Source organism: Heptranchias perlo, chromosome 8, assembly GCF_035084215.1.
Source record: "Heptranchias perlo isolate sHepPer1 chromosome 8, sHepPer1.hap1, whole genome shotgun sequence".
Taxonomy (NCBI): domain Eukaryota; kingdom Metazoa; phylum Chordata; class Chondrichthyes; order Hexanchiformes; family Hexanchidae; genus Heptranchias; species Heptranchias perlo.
The window spans coordinates 32147726-32165894 of record NC_090332.1 but is presented as its reverse complement, the minus strand read 5'-3'; the positions used below and the strand labels follow the sequence as shown (position 1 = coordinate 32165894).

The window sequence follows — 18169 nt, the reverse complement described above, 5'->3', positions numbered from 1 at the left end:
CCACAAAAGTGCATTGTAAAACTGTGGGCCCACTGCCTCAAACGTGGAGATATCACGTCGTAGGCAAGGATTCAGAAAATCTATCGATGTTCTTAAATAGTAAGTATGAATTGTGACAATACTTCAAAATTTTACTTTCCTTTGTATAACTACCTCACAGATCTGAGTTGAGGTCACGAGGGAAATTTTAACTCCATGTGTCTGCTGGGTGGGAACGGCTCGTGGGAGCAGTAAAAATAAGGAGAGGGATTTTACCATCCCGTTCCTTCCCATTCCCCCCTACTTCGCGTCCACCGCCATTTTACCAGGGTGCAATTCACAGTTGGCCGAGGCTCCAGCTAAAGGCAGGTGGAAGCCTCACGAATGGCATGAAAATCAGGGTCCCACAATGCAATTACGACCCCAACGCCATTTTGACGCTGAAATGAGGAAGTTCTGCCCATCGGCAAGCTCCTTAAGTAAAATCTAACGGGATTGGTGGCAGATTCAGCAGGGTTTAAACAGGTAGTGAAGGACCGGCAGGCACTCATCATTGGCATCTGTGTGCTGGTGAGGTTTTTGTACTTGCATTTACTTGTGACTTTCAATATTGCTTATTTCTGATTGTCAACCCAAGACTGCTGTAGGCTGGCATGGGTTGCTTCTTTATCGGAGGAGTTTTGAATGGAGCTAGCTACTGTGGAATCATTGGTGTACAGCTCCATTCTTGATCATATGATGAAGGGAAGGTCATTAATGAGGAGGCTGAAGATGGCTGCACTGAGGATGCTTCCCTGAGAAACTCCTGCAGCACTGTTCTGGGGCTTTGATGACTGGCCTTTAACAATCACAGTCATCTTGCATTAGGTATGACTCCAGCCACTGGAGGGTTTTCCTTTTGATTTCATTGATTCACATTTCAATGTGTATTTTTATACAGTCATTATACTACCAAAACATTTTATGGAAACAAATCTATCATACTGAAGGTAACTATTATTATTTTTATTATTATTATGTTGTCAAAGTGTCATATTGCAGCATCCCTATCAAACTCTCTGCTGTACTAAATAGCACTGGAAGATAGAAGCAGACACCCAGCTTGTTCTGTCTTTGTGTGAATTCCCTCTTGCATGTGATGTTACTGTGTGTATCACATTTTAGAAATGCAAATTTCTTTATGTGAATTCCCTACAAGCGGGTGCTGTGTGTATTGGCAGTCAGCCAAGTATTCTCAAAGTAGTATTCTTAAATGGATGCATTTTATCAGCACTATTCCTTACTGAGCAATCATTTATTATACTAGGAGAAAGCTATTCCGCCTTCCTGCCAGTGATAAATTTAGGCCCCTTTTCAGTGCTGATTTTACATAATCCTGTTTTCCTGCTTTCACCCTATACACTGCTATATTTTCCTACTTTAAGTAATTATCCAGAATCTTTTTGAATGCTGTAAATTGACTGTTATAAGGAAGAAAGAAGTTGCATTTATACAGCACCTTTCATGACCTCAGGATGTCCCAAAGCGCTTTACAGCCAATAAAGTACCTTTTGAAGTTTAGTCACTGTTGTAATGTAGGGAAACACAGTGACAAATATGTGCACAGCAAAGGCCCACGAAGAACAATGAGATGGTGACCAGATAATCTGTTTTAGTGATGTTGGTTAAAGGATAAATATTGGCCAAGACACTGGGGAGAAGTCCCCTGCTCTTCTTCGAATAGTGTCGTGGAATCTTTTATGTCCACCTGAGAGGGCAGATAGGACCTCGGTTTAATGTCTCATCTAAAAGATTGCACCTCCGACAGTGCAGCACTCCCTCAGTACTGCACTGAAGTGTCAGCCGAGATTATCTGCTCAAGTCTCTGAAGTGGAACTTGAACCCATGACCTTCTAACTCAGAGATGAAAGCGCTACCACTGAACTAGGGCTGACATCTTATATATCCACTGCTAATCCAGATCATGGCTTCTTCAATTTATCTAATGGAAATAGCTATATATTCTTTATTATTTTGAATACCTTCATCAAATCCCCTTTAATATTTATATTTAGTATTACAAATTAGTTCAGATGACATTCTTGGATCATCTAAAACATATTTCCATTCAAATCAAATCTTCATTAATTATGATTGTATTGAATTGAAAATACAGAATACAAATTAAAATAACTTCAGATGTCAAAGGTAGAAAGTTGTTAATTGGAGGGAAATATTTCAATTAAATTGTTCTGATAAGCTACAAGAGTAAAGGGGCTTCTAAATGATAATAAGACCAAGAGATTGAATTACAGCCTTTAACTCATTGGCAGATATCTGTTGTTTAGAATATTTGGGCTCGAGCCTTTTAGCTTTTTAAACAATTATTTTGTTGCAGGTGTGAGAAGGTGTGACTGAGGTAAAAGTGTAATAAAAATCAGAGTGATGTAAGAGCTAAAGATAAAGAATTTACAGGCCATTCAGATCTTACGAAGACTTCAGTGAGGAGCTCTGGATGAGAAGATTGTGTTTCAACAAAGAAACAAGGGGCAGAATTTTAACTTTGAAAAACGGGTGAGTTGGGGGCGGACATTGAAAATCACATCAATTTCAGACCCGCCTCCAACCTGCCCATTTCCAGTTTTCACTGGGGCGGGACGAAGGGCAGGCAACCAACCCGCTCCCAGGAGGCGGGTTGGTCACTAAAACCTTTCAAGGAGTCTGCGGGTCTCCATTTTCAGAGGTTTTTCGATTTCAACCCCTGGAGGCTGGGATTCCCAGGCCTTCTCCTTCACGCAACGCGGAAGGAGGCGAGAAGGACTGAAACTGCAGGTAAGTGCCTTTCTGGCACTGCTTGTGGGCCCGGTGGAGCAGGTGTGCTTCCCCCAGGCCCAAAAAGCCTACCTGCAACGATGCCCCCAACGATCGCGGACAGCACCCCCCCCCCCCGATCTGTGATACCCCCCCAACGATTGTGGACCCCTGCAAAGACCCCTGATCTTCCCTCCAAAGATCACGGACCCCCACAATGACCCCCAATTTCCCCCCCCCCCAACGATCGTGGATCACAACGATGAGCCCCGATTCTCCCCCCTGCCCGGTGACTGACCCTCGATCCCTCCCCCCATGACTGACTCCTCCAATAACTGACTGACCCCCCCCCCCACCATGTCCCCATGCCCACCGGTGCCCCATGCTCACAGTGCCCCCATGCCCCTCATGCCCCCTCCCCATCCATACAATAAAAGATTTACCTGAAGACTTACCTTTTCATGTCCTCTTCCTTGCTCTGCTCCTGCCCGACTGAGGCCAGCCTGTCAATCAGGCCGGCCAGTTAGATGGCAAACTGACAAAAAAAAAGACATCCTTGTGTCAAAATCGTAAGGACGTCCGGGAAACCGCGATTCGACCCCCCCTCGTCCCCTTCCTGGCTCCGGTTTAAAATAACCCCCATGAAGAGAGCTTTGCCACCTCCTGCATGAAAGCTTGCAGTCAAGAACAGCTGCCTGGACAGCTCTGCCTGTGGCAGTAAAAGTTACCATGGCACACTACTTTTATGCCATTGCTTCATTTCAAGCAGCCACAGAAGGCCTGTGTAATACCACCCAGCGTGCCGTCAGGACATGCATTTATTAGGTTATTGAAACATTTTGGGAGATTAATTAATACAGTTTGATATGAATGTCAGGCAGCAATGTGACAGAGTGATAAAATTTTATGAAATCCTACGTGCCACTTGCATGTTGCTCTGAGGGTCAAGGCCAGGTGCCTGCAGCCTCATGTAGGTCCACTCCAGCTGTGGCCATTATACTGGGCCTTGGATCTGTTAGTCCACTCAACAATGGGATAGCCGGTCTACTGGCTGCTATCAGATTCTGAAAGCCCTGAGAGACAGGTACCTCCATCCCAGCCGTCAGAGTGCGAAAACCAGTGCTCAATATGCCGTCTAATTTGTCTCTCATAGCTTCTTAAAAATGTTTTTTTATTCATTCTTGGAATGTGGGCATCACTGGCAAGGCCAGCATTTATTGCCCATTTCTAATTGCCCTTGAGAAGGTGGTGGTGAGCTGCCTTCTTGAACCGCTGCAGTCCGTTTGGTGAAGGTTCTCCCATAGTGCTGTTAGGTAGGGAGTTCCAGGATTTTGACCCAGCGATGATGAAGGAATGGCAATATATTTCCAAGTCAGGATGGTCTGTGACTTGGAGGGGAATGTGCAGGTGGTGGTGTTCCCATGTGCCTGCTGCCCTTGTCCTACTATTTCACATATTGTCCTAAGATTTCACATCGTTCACCTGACGAAAGAGGAAGCCTCCGAAAGCTTGTGAATTTAAAATAAAATTGCTGGACTATAACTTGGTGTTGTAAAATTGTTTACACTTGTCCTACTAGGTGGTAGAGGTCGCGAGTTTGGGTGCTGTCGAAGAAGCCTTGGTGAGTTGCTGCAGTGCATCTTGTAGATGGTACACACTGCAGCCACAGTGCGCCGGTGAGTGAATGTTTAAGGTGGTGGATGGGATGCCAATCAAGCGGGCTGCTTTGTCCTGGATGGTATTGAGCTTCTTGAGTGTTGTTGGAGCTGCACTAATCCAGGCAAGTGGAGAGTATTCCATCACACTCCTGACTTGTGCCTTGTAGATGGTGGAAAGGCTTTGGGGAGTCAGGAGGTGAGTCACTCGCCACAGAATACCCAGCCTCTGACCTGCTCTTGTAGCCACAGTATTTATGTGGCTGGTCCAGTTTAGTTTCTGGTCAAAGTGGGGGATTCGGCGATGGTAATGCCGTTGAATGACACGGGGAGGTGGTTAGACTCTGTCTTGTTGGAGATGGTCATTGCCTGGCACTTGTCTGGCCCGAATGTTACTTGCCATTTATCAGCCCAAGCCTGGATGTTGTCCAGGTCTTGCTGCATGCAGGCACGGACTGCTTCATTATCTGAGGGGTTGCGAATGGAACTGCACACTGCTTGAATGGGGTTACTTCTCATCAGATCTACGACCTGCTTCTCATAGGTGGTCAGCTCTCTAATATCTGATATGCCTCCTGTGGTCTTCTGCCTTTCACCGACATCATGTGAAAGCTTTTCCAGTAACAAGATTGAGTGCATTAAATGAAATCTAGGATGTAAATGATGTCTCCCAGGTGGCATTGAATAACTAAGATTATAGATCTGCTGGTTTTACTCTGTTAAAGTGGATGGAAGGGTTTTAAGCTTGTACATGCAAGTATTTCCCATTAGGGGAGTTTGCAACACCTCTTGTAAGAAACAGAGGTAGGGAACCCCTGAACCACAGTGCAGTGTGAAGGATGACTCGTACAGCTAGTTATTTTAGATGGGTGAACAGCCTGTTGGTGTCCAAGGAAGAAAAGAGAAAGTGGTCGATCTGTTACCTTGCTTGCCCTTGTCATGTCATTGAACTTTTCGTGGCACTGGACTGCAGTCCTGGGAGGGAGATAGTTGGCACTCAGTACCACTGCCACCTCCTTCCACATGGCACATGAGACACTTTCTGGAGGTTTCCTCCCATGGGCACCCAGCCTTTCTCTCTGCTGTATCTCATCCAGGAGTGTCTGCAAATTAGCCTCACTAAAATGTTGTGCTCTTTTTTGTCAGTGCCATGTTCCCTTCTTTGGGTGCCACTGCTAGGCCCTCCAGTAGAAAACATTCTTCAAAAGTGCCCCAAAATCTCACATGAGCCATCTATTACCACTATCTGTCATATTCAACTCAGCCTTGCATAAGGTTGAATATTCACCTGCTGCTCCTCTGGCCTTTTGCTGCGATCTTCAGCTGTTATTTGAAGTCTGCACCAATATTCCACCATCCACCCCCCTCCCTCCCTGCCCAGGACATTACTCCTGTGTTTCACAGAGGTTGTGCTACAAAAATGGCAGATGGTATTTAAATGAGCTGACCCTGTGTTTTACAATGAGAGCAGTGCTGTAGATGATCAGCATTGGAAGTCCTGTCTCGAGGGCACAATACTGACATAAACGGCTCCATTTTTAGAGCCACAATTTTACAAATATTTCATTTTTCCTCCACCCTGATATCTTTTGGCAACATATCCTGCTTAAATTCTATTGGTCTGTTTTTCATTCCCCAGAAGTTCTACCTGTTCTATATTACGGATGTTGTCCTGATTATTTATAATAACCAGGTATTAATATGCGGTACCCAAAATGGGGGTGGCTGAGGCGGGGGAGGGGGTTGGGGGAGGTTGGGGGCAAAACACATTATGGCAAGAAGCAATCTTGTACCATATTTACTAATTTGATTCTTTTATTGGGTGATTCCCAGTTTATATTTGGTTGATTGAAGTGCCCCCTTATTACATCTTTTATACCTTTCTTATCTCTTTGTCTAAAATAGTATTATCTTCCATTATCTGCCCTGGAGATTGGTTACAAGGCGCAGATTGTTAACCGTGTACTTGCCTGCATGTTAACTGAAGCTCTGTTGTTACCTGTACTTTACTATGACTGTACTAAATTCTGAGGTCATGAAAGGTGCTATATAAATGCAAGTTCTTTCTTCTTTCTTATGGGAGTATTGCAAGCATGGAGTGAGGGAGGAATTGGTGTAAAGCGGGGGAAGGGAGGGGCTGTTGATGAGAACATCATAGGAAGAGGAGGATCAGAGGCACTAAGCCAGAGGGAATATAATATTTCAAGACTATTGTCCATCATTTTTACAAATTAATTAATTCCTAGGTCCAAATGCTGCATCCTGTTATAGTGCTTTCTAGTTGTACATAAATTACACCTCCCAGTGCTGTAACTATTGCCATCATTCAGCTCTAGAACTTAAGTAATTGGGAAAAAATAGGCAATGGTGCCCATTTATTATGGTCATAATACCACTCTGCCACTTGATGTTTTGTGCCTGACTCTTCTGTAAGTTCTGTTCCATTATTTTAGTCCCCCAGTCAATGATTTGGGATAACATTGTCTCTGTTATTAATTTTAAAGCATATGTTTCCAATTGTACAGTTTTTTTCATATGTTCCAAACATCAACATCGAACACTGCTTTTTCCTGCTGCTGAGAAAGATGTAGAGGAAAGAGAAAAGGGACAAGAGTTAGCATGGCACTGAGAGGCTAGACAATAGCAAATGACAGGCATCACAATTCTGTGTGATAGTGCTTTTTTCAAGGGCTGCTAGTAACAATCAGAAACCCTGTTCAGAGAAGCCTCTGGTCTCAAAATCTCCTATTCTGACAGCTCTGGAGGGCTCACTGATTTCCAGAGCTTGCAGCTCCAGCTCAGAGAGGTTCATGATATTGGCTGGGCCTCCCCCAGTCTTACTTATCTCCCTAATGTTGTGTATTGTCTTGTCCTGCAGATAGAGAGGGTGAACGTTAATGAATGTCTCCTACGAAGGAGGATGCACATGTGTGGGTCTTCTGCTATGTTGTGCACACGCTGAGAATGAGAAGTAGCAAATGAAACATCATGGGGGGGTGTTGAATGGAAAGCAGATGTGTGGAATGTGAAGTGAGGAAGGAGCCATGAGAAAAGTTTGTGATTCTGCAAAGGCTAACAAGTGAGATGAGAATGCTGCTAGTGGCTGCTATGAAGGGAGCCAGGAAGAGGTGAATCTGTGTTTGCAATGAGAATGAGAAGTGGTATAGTGTGCCATTGTGCTGGGTGGTGAAGGATGTGATGGAAGGAAAGGAATTATTGAGAGTGGTGGGAGAGGGGTAGGATTGTATTTTTGAGAGGGAAGGAGAAAGGAAGAACTGTACTCAAACTTACTACTCTTGTGAGGTCATTGAAATGGTTCCTGCATTGCCTCCAGGTCCTGGGCAATCTCCCTCCATACTTGTTGCACTTGGTGTTTTGAGACCCTTCTCCCACTGACTGGAAAGAGAACTTCCCTCCTCACCCTGACCACTTCCAGCAGGATTTCCAGAGAGTCTACAGGGATCCTGGAGACTTGTTTGTGACTCATGCTGAATCAGTCTTGCTCCAGCACTTCAACAGTGAAATCTTGCAGAAGGGAATGCAATCTTATTTTAAATTGGCTGACAAAGGAGATGGTTTCTCTTAGAGTCAACGAATCGGGTGGGATACCGCCCGTAAGATTCTACTGAAGCCTGAATGTTAAAGTACTCCAGGCCTGTCTTTTGGGGCAGTGGCTCAGTTTTGAACTCACCCTGCTATCCACCCATCCAAAACCCACCTGACGTTAAATTTGGAGCCATAGGATTTGTCAATATTGATGGCTTTATGTGAACAACAATTGATGAAGGGCCTGGGTTCATCAACTACCTCCTGCATTCCTGGCCCCAGCTTGAAGGAAACTACACGGGGCCTACATTTTAATGTTAAAATCAGCATGTGATTTTTACAATAAATATATAAATAGAACTGTTCTGTGTGTATTTCCATTGCCCAATTCCTCTTATTTAAGATAACTTTGTCCCAAGCACTTCTTCCTTTCATCAGTGAAATTACCATCTGAAATAGAATCATAGAGTTACGGCCGCAGATGTGATTCCACATGTGGTGTGTTGCGCCCTGGCGCAAGGGTCAAGGATGTAACTGAGCGGCTGCAGAACATTCTGAAGGGGGAAGGTGAACAGCCAGAGGACGTGGTCCATATTGGTACCAACAACATAGGTAGAGAGGGATGAGGGCCTGCAGGAAGAGTTTATGGAGTTAGGAAATAAATTAATAAGCAGGACCTCAAAGGCAGTAATCTCCAGATTACTCCTGATGCCAGGCGCTAGTGAATATAGAAATAGGAGGATAGGGCAGATGAATGCGTGGCTGGAGAGATGGTACAGGAGGGAGGGCTTTAGATTCCTGGGATATTGGGAACAGTTCTGGGGGAAGTGGGACCTGTACAGGCCGGACGGGTTGCACCTCAACAGAGCTGGGACCGATGTCCTTGCGGGGAGGTTTGCTATTTCTGTGGGGGAGCGTATAAACTAATTTGGCAGGGGGTTGGGCACCAGGATGTAGCATTGGAAAGGAGAAACAAGGTGCACAAAGGATTGGGAGAGACAGATAGCACTAGAGTAAGAAATAGGATGGTATTAGATGGGATCAGACTAAGAGAGAATACAAGAAGGTCTAAGATAGGTTTAAAGTGCATGTATGTAAATGCACGAAGCGTAGTATTCAAGGCTGGTGAGCTGCAGGCACAATTAGCCACATGGGAATATGATGATGTGGCGATAACAGAGACCTGGCTTAAAAAAGGGCATAATTGGGACTAAATATTCCTGGATACAAGGTGTTCAGGAAAGATAGGGAAGGAAAGAAAGGAGTGGGGTGGCAGTATTGATTAAGGAGAATATTACAGTGCTGGAGACAGAAGATGTCCTGGAGGGGTCAAGGACAGAATCTATTTGGTTAGAGTTAAGAAACAATAGATGTGCCATTACACTACTTGGGTAGTCTATAGGCCACCAACTAGTGGGAAGGATATGGAGGAGCAAATTTGCAGGGAAATTGTGTCTGTGGGGGAACATTTAGGGAGGAGCGATCATCGTATCATAAGGCTTTGATTAACTATGGAAAAGGACAAGGACCACTCTAAAGTAAAAATACTCAATTGGAGGAGAGCCAATTTCAATGGGAGGGGAACGGATCCGGCCCAGGTAAATTGGAATCAATGACTGGCAGGTAAAACTGTAAATGAACCATGGGCAGCCTTTAAAGAGGAGATGGTTTGGGTACAGTCTAGATACATCCCCACGAGGGAGAAAGGTACGGCAACTAAAACCAGAGCTCCCTGGATGACAAAAGAGGTAGAGAGTAAGATGAAGCAGAAAAAGTGTTGTACGGCAGATGTCAGGTTGATAATACAAGTGAGAACCAGGCTGAATATCGAAAGTTCAGAGGGGAGGAAAAAAAGGAAATAGGAGGGGCAAAGAAAGAGTACGAGAATAGACTGTGGCTAACATAAAAGGGAATCCAAAAGTCTTCTATAGGCATGTAAACGGTAAACAGGTAGTGAGAGGAGGGGTGGGTCCGATTAGGGACCAAAAAGGAGATCTACATGGAGGCAGAGGGCATGGCTAAAATACTAAATGAGTACTTTGCATCTGTCTTTACCAAGGAAGAAGATGCGCCAAAATCACAGTAAGTGAAGAGGTATTTGAGATACTGGATGGGCTAAAAATTGATAAAGAGGAGGTAGCAGAAAGGCTAGCTGTACTTAAAGTAGATAAGTCACCTGGTCTGGATGGGATGCATCCTAGGTTGCTGAGGGAAGCAAGGGTGGAAATTGCGGCCGTACTGGCCGTAATCTTTCAATCATCCTTAGATAGGGGGATGCTGGCAGAGAACTGGAGAATTGCAAATGTTGCACCCTTGTTCAAAAAAAGGTGTAAGGATAAACCCGGCAACTACAGGCCAGTCAGTTTAACCTCAGTAGTGGGGTGAGTTTTAGAAATGATAATCCGGGACAAAATTAGCAGTCATTTGGACAAGCGTGGATTAATAAAGGAAAGCCAGCACAGATTTGCTTAAGGCAAATTGTGTTTAACCAACTTGATTGAGTTTTTTGATGAGGTAACAGAGAGGATTGATGAGGGCAATGCGGTTGATATTGTATATATGGATTTTCAAAAGGCATTTGATAAAGTGTCACATGATAGGCTTGTCATCAAAGTTGAAGCCCATGGAATAAAGGGGTCAGTGGCAGCATGGATACAAAACTGACTACATAATAGAAAACAGAGTGTAGTGGTGAACGGTTGTTTTTCAGATTGGAGGGAGGTATACAGTGGTGTTCCCCAGGGGTCGGTACTAGGACCACTGCTTTTCTTGATATATGTTAATGACTTGGACTTAAACATAGAAACATAGAAAATAGGAGCGAGAGTAGGCCATTCGGCCCTTCGGGCCTGCTCCGCCATTCAAAATGATTATGGCTGATCGTCTAACTCAGTACCGTGTTCCCACTTTTTCCCCATATCCCTTGATCCTTTTAGCATTAAGAAACATATCTATCTCCTTCTTGAATACATCTAATGACTTGGTCTCCACTGCCTTCTGTGGTAGAGAATTCCACAGGTTCACCACCCTCTGAGTGAAGAAATTTCTCCTCATCTCAGTTCTAAATGGCATACCCCGTATCCTGAGACTGTGACCCCTGGTTCTGGACACCCCAGCCATTGGGAACATCCTCCCTGCATCTAGTCTGTCTAGTCCTGTTAGAATTTTATATGTTTCGATGAGATCACCTCTCATTCTTCTAAACTCTAGTGAATATAAGCCTAGTCGACCCAATCTCTCCTGATACATCAGTCCTGCCATCCCAGGAATCAGTCTGGTAAACCTTCGTTGCACTCCCTCCATGGCAAGGACATCCTTCCTCAGATAAGGAGACCAAAACTGCACACAATACTCCAGATGTGGTCTCACCAAGGCCCTGTATAACTGCAGTAAGACATCCCTGTTCCTGTACTCAAATCCTCTTGCAATGAACGCCAACATACATTCGCCTTCCTAACTGCTTGCTGCACCTGAATGCTCGCTTTCAGCGACTGGTGTACAAGGAACACCCAGGTCTCGTTGCACCTCCCTTTTTCCCAATCTATCACCATTCAGATAATAATCTGCCTTTCTGTTTTTACAACCAAAGTGGATAACCTCACATTTATCCATGTTATACAGCATCTGCCATGTTCTTGCCCACTCACCCAACTTGTCTAAATCACATTGGAGCCTCTTTGCATCCTCCTCACAGCTCACATTCCACCCCAGCTTTGTGTCTTCTGCAAACTTGGAAATGTTACATTTAGTTCCCTCATCCAAATCATTGATATATATTGTGAATAGCTGGGGCCCAAGCACTGATCCCTGAGGTACCCCACTAGTCACTGCCTGCCACCCAGAAAAAGACCTGTTTATTCCTACTCTCTGTTTCCTGTCTGTCAACCAATTCTCAATCCATGCCAGTAAATTCCCCCCAATCCCATGTGCTTTAATTTTGCACACTAACCTCTTGTGTGGGACCTTGGGTGAACAGGGCACAATTTCAAAATTTGCAGATGACGCAAAACTTAGAAGTGTAGTAAACCGTGAGGAGGATAGTATAGTGATAGACTTCAAGAGGACACTGAGAGGCTGGTGGAATGGGCAGACACGTGACAGATGAAATTCAATGCAGAAAAATGTGGTAGGAAGAACGAGGAGAGGCAATATAAACTAAAGGGTACAATTCTAAAAGGGGTACAGGAACAGAGAGATCTGGGGGTATATGTGCACAAATCGTTGAAAGTGGCAGGGCATGTTGAGAAAGTGGTTAAGAAAGCATACAGGATCCTGGGCTTTATAAATAGAGGCATGGAGTACAAAAGCAAGGAAGTTATGATGAATCTTTATAAAACACTGGTTCGGCCACAACTGGAGTATTGTGTCCAGTTCTGGGCACCGCACTATAGGAAGGATGTGAAGGCCTTAGAGAGGGTGCAGAAGAAATTTACTAGAACGATTCCAGGGATGAGAGACTTTAGTTACATGGTAAGACTGGAGAAGCTGGGGTTGTTCTCCTTAGAGCAGACAGGGTTGAGAGGAGATTTGATAGAGGTATACAAAATGATGAAGGGTCTGGATGGAGTAGATAGAGAGAAACTGTTCCCGTTGGCGGAGGGGTCAAGGACCAGAGAACATAGATTTAAGGTGATTGGCAAAAGAACCAAAGGCGACATGAGAAAAAACTTTTTTACACAGCCTGTGGTTGTGATCTGGAATGCATTACCTGAGGGGATGGTGGAGGCAGATTCAATCATGGCTTTCAAAAGGGAATTGGATAAGCACTTGAAGGGAAAAAAATTCCCTTCCCAGGGCTGCGGGGATAGGGCTGGCGAGTGGGACTAGCTGGATTGCTGTTGCAGAGAGCCGGCACGGACTCGACGGGCCGAATGGCCTCCTTCCATTCTGTAACCATTCTATGTTTGGATATATTTTTAATAATTTTAGCAGTTTGGGGATGTGGATAAACGTAATCATGTATAAATTGAAACTTATTGTTGAGGAAGATGGGAAATCAAGGTAAATTGGGTACAGAACTACAAATTAAATATCCATCCATATGTCAGCATCTACGGGAACATAAGCCTCTGAGGTGAAAACTCAGGTAAAAACAGAATTTAAATAAAGATGAAAAATAAATGACTACCTTTAGTAAAATGGATGAAATTGCATTATTTGTTGAAGGCATGGAGAGCATAGTAGGTTTTACACTTGGCCCCTGAAATGGAAAATGACTTTTTTCAAATGTCTTTTTCTGTGATTCTGCATGCATGAGGGTGACATATGACAATAGGTCAGATTTTGCTGTAAAAATAATGGTAAGGCTAACAGCTCTCACCGTTATTCATGTGCAAGTTCCCGTGACCGCACATGCGCAGTTAAACGCGGAAATCCAGAAGTTGCTGTCCGAGATGCGATGCGCCCCCAGAAGCTGCATGAAAATGGCATCTCGCTGCCTGTTCGTGAAGTTCCTGTACTTGCCTGATGGATACGGACTGAACTCGCCAAAAAAGTTAGAGCTTGTCTATTCCAGTGTAAGTACCATTTTAATGGCATGGTAAATCTTAATTACTGCCAAACAAGCTCTCTGGCACTGAAAATTAACTTTTACAAGTGTGGAGACTCATTTCTTCAGCTTTTAATTATTGTTGGACATTAAAAAATAAATGTAAATTAAAAAAATGTTTCTTACTTTTTCTTTCTGTCTCCTTTAACTCTGTCTCCTAGTCCAATCTTTCTTTCCCTCTCTTTATTTTGCTTACTGTTCCTGATTTGACATTGAATTCACTATTCTAACTTACACTACCTGGTTCAGATTCTGTGCTGCCCATTAACAATGCTTCAATCTGATTGGTTAAGGAGATACACAACTGCTTGCCCTGTTCACACAGGTTCCAGATGCCCTGTAGAGGGCTTCGCACTTTTTAGATCTCTAACATATAGGAACCTGTCGTGCAAAAGCTCATTGAAACTCCATGGGCAATTGCAAGTCTAATGAGCGGCTGGCGCCATTTGTTTGTGGCTCACGGCAAAATCCAGCCCATTGTCACAGAATGACCTTTTTTTTCATTTCCTCAGTGATACATCAGGCATTCCAAGGGTGCATTTACATTACCAGTTTGGTGTCGGTATGAAGTGGCTTCTCACTGACACTAAACTTGTGCAGTTTAACTGTGGCATTAAGGCCTGACATGACTCTTGAGCCAAGTGAAGTAAGGCTTCCTCCTCCAGGGTTTCTCACTTGTGTCGCTCCGGTGTCAGGTTTGGCTTTGACTCTGATTTTAGGCTGTATTTACACTATACCTAGTTGTAACTACTAGTTGTTTTAACTAGTAGCTATAACTATTTGTACAGTTCTAGTGCAAGTTAAAAAACTGGGTCTTCCTGGTCACTGGTCTTAAAGATTCTGGCAAATTTATCTTTGGTGTTGTTCAACCTGTGTGTTGGGTGCTTGCAGCATTTCACATTATAAAAGCGGCTTAAACTAAGAGCACTTATGATTCCAGCAACATGACATTCCCACATCCCACACATTTATCTATCCTATTGACTCCAAATAAAATTGCGAAGTTAGCCCTAGTAATGATACATTGGCAGTTTTGCAGTGTGAAGCTACATCTAGTAGAAATTGAAAATGAGCCACCAAAACGTCTTCACTTCGGCCATGTAACAGCCACCCAAGAGAGAGAAGACTTTAATCCCATCTGTCAGACAAATCTCAGGTATCATTCGGTGCCTAAATAGAGAAGATTGTGGGAGGGCAAGAGATAAAAGCCATGAAAATAAATCAATGTACAATACAATCAACAAAAGTATTCTTCAAACAAAATGTGATATTATTACTCAGTGTCCAATTATGTGAACTAACCAATGAATTGTTAAGTATGTCTTGCTATTGTATGATGAATGATTTTGGAAGTTTACTGAATTATACTTTTCAAACTGACAGCATGTGATGGAAGCTGTAAATGCAGGTGTTAATCCTGCAGGGAATTCTACTAATCAGACCAGCCACTGGGACTTAGGCAGCTCCTTCTTCTTTGCTGGCACCGTTATAACTACCATAGGTAAGAAATTTATAACAAATCCAGCATCCATCGTTTATGATTTATGTTCACCTCATTATTTTGAAGGAACTGTCTCTTGAGGCTCATATTAATAGTACATTGCAGCTTTAGCAAAATCTTCAAACTTGCTGATAGTCATTTGTTCAAATTGCAACGAATCATTTGTCAAAATGGACATGTTGTCCTTTCGATACAATTTGGAATTCACAAAAATATCTTTGCACATGTGATAATGTAATATAAAATTAAGTGGTTAACTATTTTTACTTGTGATAATGAGTACAAGTATGCTGTATAACAATACATAGGATTTATCTGGTATTTTCAGTTACATTTTATTCACCCTATAGTAGATTGTTTGTTGTCTATTACAGAAATTCTCTGATTCTTTCAGCACAATGTAAAAACTTTATTGTTTAAGAATTGTTTCATAGTATCTGTCTTTGTACCATAGTCATCTCCTAATCTATTACATATTAAAAACATGTAATTTTGACTTTGTGCGATAGTGTAAGATGGTATCAACTGCCCATTCTACATCTCTCCACATTTTCATTTCCATTGAAATCAATGGAAACACTCAGCAGGTCGACTAACATCAGTGGAGAGGACAGGCATGATATAATTTCAGTAATCGACCCTCCATCAGAATTGGAAGATATTACAGATGAACAGCATTTAAAAAGGAACAGAACAAGGGAATGGGGGAGGGGAAAATACACACACAGGAAAAGAAATAGAATGAACCTGTAAAGTGCTGAAGTGGAAAACAGGAGAAGGAGTTACCTTGTAAGAGTTGCTGTTGTTAATTATTTATTTGAGTTTTTACTACAATCCCTAATATTTGCCAGCAGATGGGGCTGTACCAATACACTTGTTGCAGCATGGCGGATATCTTGATAAAGGTGAGTAATGGTAAGTGTTTTTGTCCCTGGTCCTGCTATCCATCCAACCCACAAAAATAATTTATGAACCTCACTCTTACCTAATTTTTCTGATCGACATAGCTGAATCATGGCCCTGCACCACTTCAGCCCAATGGCCCATCTGATCTTTGTCCCCACGGCCCTGCTGAACTCAATGCTGATGGCCCTGAAAACCCTACCACATTTTCCTGATGGCCCTTTCAAACTTGGGCCCAATGATCCATCTGGACATCGGCCCAATGGCTTTGACAGATCTCTGCTGCTGCCTCTGTCACATTTCGAGCTTGCAGACCTGCTTCACTTCTCCCCGACGGCTGCTCCATATTTCTCCCAATAGCCCTGCTGGCACTCCTGAACCTTGGAATAATGCCCCTGCCTAAACCTCCACACACTTTTCCTGATGGCTGTGCAGCTGTTCGGCCCAATGACCTTCTTGTACCATGGCCTGACGGCCTGTCTCAGCATCTCGTGGATGCCCCCACCCGGCCCACCAAGTAACATTTTTGTAGCTATGATGCTACCCCAATTTTGGCTAGATACTTCCCATCCCACAGTCTAACTTTTTTTGGATGCACACTCCCACTAATTATATATTTGGAAGGGACCCCTCCAACTCAGAACACCCCCTCTCTCCATCCCCATCTCTCTCCCTCTCGCCTTCCATCTCCAACTCGCTCTTCCTCCATCACCCTCCCTTCTACCTCATCCCCCTCCCCTTTCTCCCTGCCTTGTATTAGCCCAATTATTCACCCCACCTCTAACCTTTCTTGGCCTTAAAAATTCGGTTGGTCGTGACTTCCTGGGGGTAATTTTAACTTTCAACAATGGTGTAAAACTGACTACATAGGATTGGCCGTCCATTATGCACCCCACCCAATTTTCCTTTTATTGATGCTGAAAGTTAAAATTACCACACCCGCCCTCCCATGTGCAAAATCATGGAAGATTAATTATAGTACAAAAGTTTCATACGCCCATCATTTTTCTTTCCTGAAACTCCAGAAACTTTAAAGGATCTATACATTTCAGTAAACCTGATAAGTAAGTTCCTCTCATGAAACTTTAAAATGTGACTTTTTCCACTGGCTGCACAGGTGGGTTAGCTGACCGCTGATAAAACCATTTTCCATATTTGGCAAAACTAGCAAAAAACTTTACTACCCTTCTGAGTGGAATAATTAGGACCATGTTGCTTTCCCTTTCCCCAACCCCGAACTAACATAAAAATCCTGTCCTGCACTCCTTTAAAATTGACTTACCATAAGGTGCATCTGTAAATACTTAAATATTACTTCCATTTCAAAATGCTTTGTGATATCTTCACCAAAACTTTCTTGCATCATATTTTCATTTCTAAATAAACTATTGATAGTGAAAATCACTTTTGTGTTTGTGAATATTTTGAAAAACTTGTTACCTGAGCATTGAAAGCAAATGCTCTTCCTTTATTTCATTTTAATTTAATTTCCAAAACCGTATTGATCCCCATAAATTATTTAAGTGATCATTGTGTGTTTCAAAAACAATTCCACTTAAAACACAAATCTATGAATCTAATGTTTCATGGTCATCAGCCTTTTTTCACCTTTGCTTTATTAAAATGTTTTGTATAGAAAGTTTTATATGAGAAGTAGTTATGTATCTTAATTTTCTGTTAGCATCTTCTGTTAGTAAACCTGTTTTTAGTTTCAAAAGCACTCTGAAAAGTGGGATTAACCTTTAGACTGGCAAGAATTCCTGGGAAATTTGTGTCGCTTTGGATTATGGATTTTATAAGTTTTCATCTCACCCACAGTGATGTTGAAATCTCCCCCACTAATATTATAGTAATAAAACTATTCAAACAGTTATTGCTTTATTACTGTTACTAACCTCAAGAATACTGAAAATGCAATTACAAGTAAAAATAAAAGTGCTCCCATTTTTTCCTCTTACTTTATCCTCTGTCATGTTTTAATGAACTAATATAATCTTTCTATAAATTTTAATATTTATTTTCTTTGTTTTTCTTTGAATAAAGCTTTTCATTTCCCTTTTGTTTTTGCATTCCCAGAGATGGGAACGACTTAAAGAAAACACACCATTCAATTGTTTAAAAACCAAACGTGTTTTCTCATGCCAAAAAGGAAGAGGCTGCTGGCCAATGAGAGTAATCACTGGTGACTCCCAGAAGGAGAGTTGCCTCACTGTACTTCTTGTCTTCCCCCAGTCTGCTTTTTAAACC

The 18169-nt window shown here is 42.8% G+C and overlaps 1 protein-coding gene across 3 annotated transcripts in view; it reads left to right on the top strand.

The window, feature by feature from the left end:
• Nucleotides 1-18169, top strand: part of LOC137324186 (potassium channel subfamily K member 2-like) — a 138634-nt gene that overhangs the window by 70529 nt on the left and 49936 nt on the right. For all 3 annotated transcript variants that reach the window (XM_067988321.1, XM_067988324.1, XM_067988323.1), the window contains exon 2: nucleotides 14902-15019. In XM_067988321.1, the coding sequence (XP_067844422.1) occupies nucleotides 14902-15019 (118 nt within the window). The remainder of the gene's footprint in view (nucleotides 1-14901; nucleotides 15020-18169) is intronic.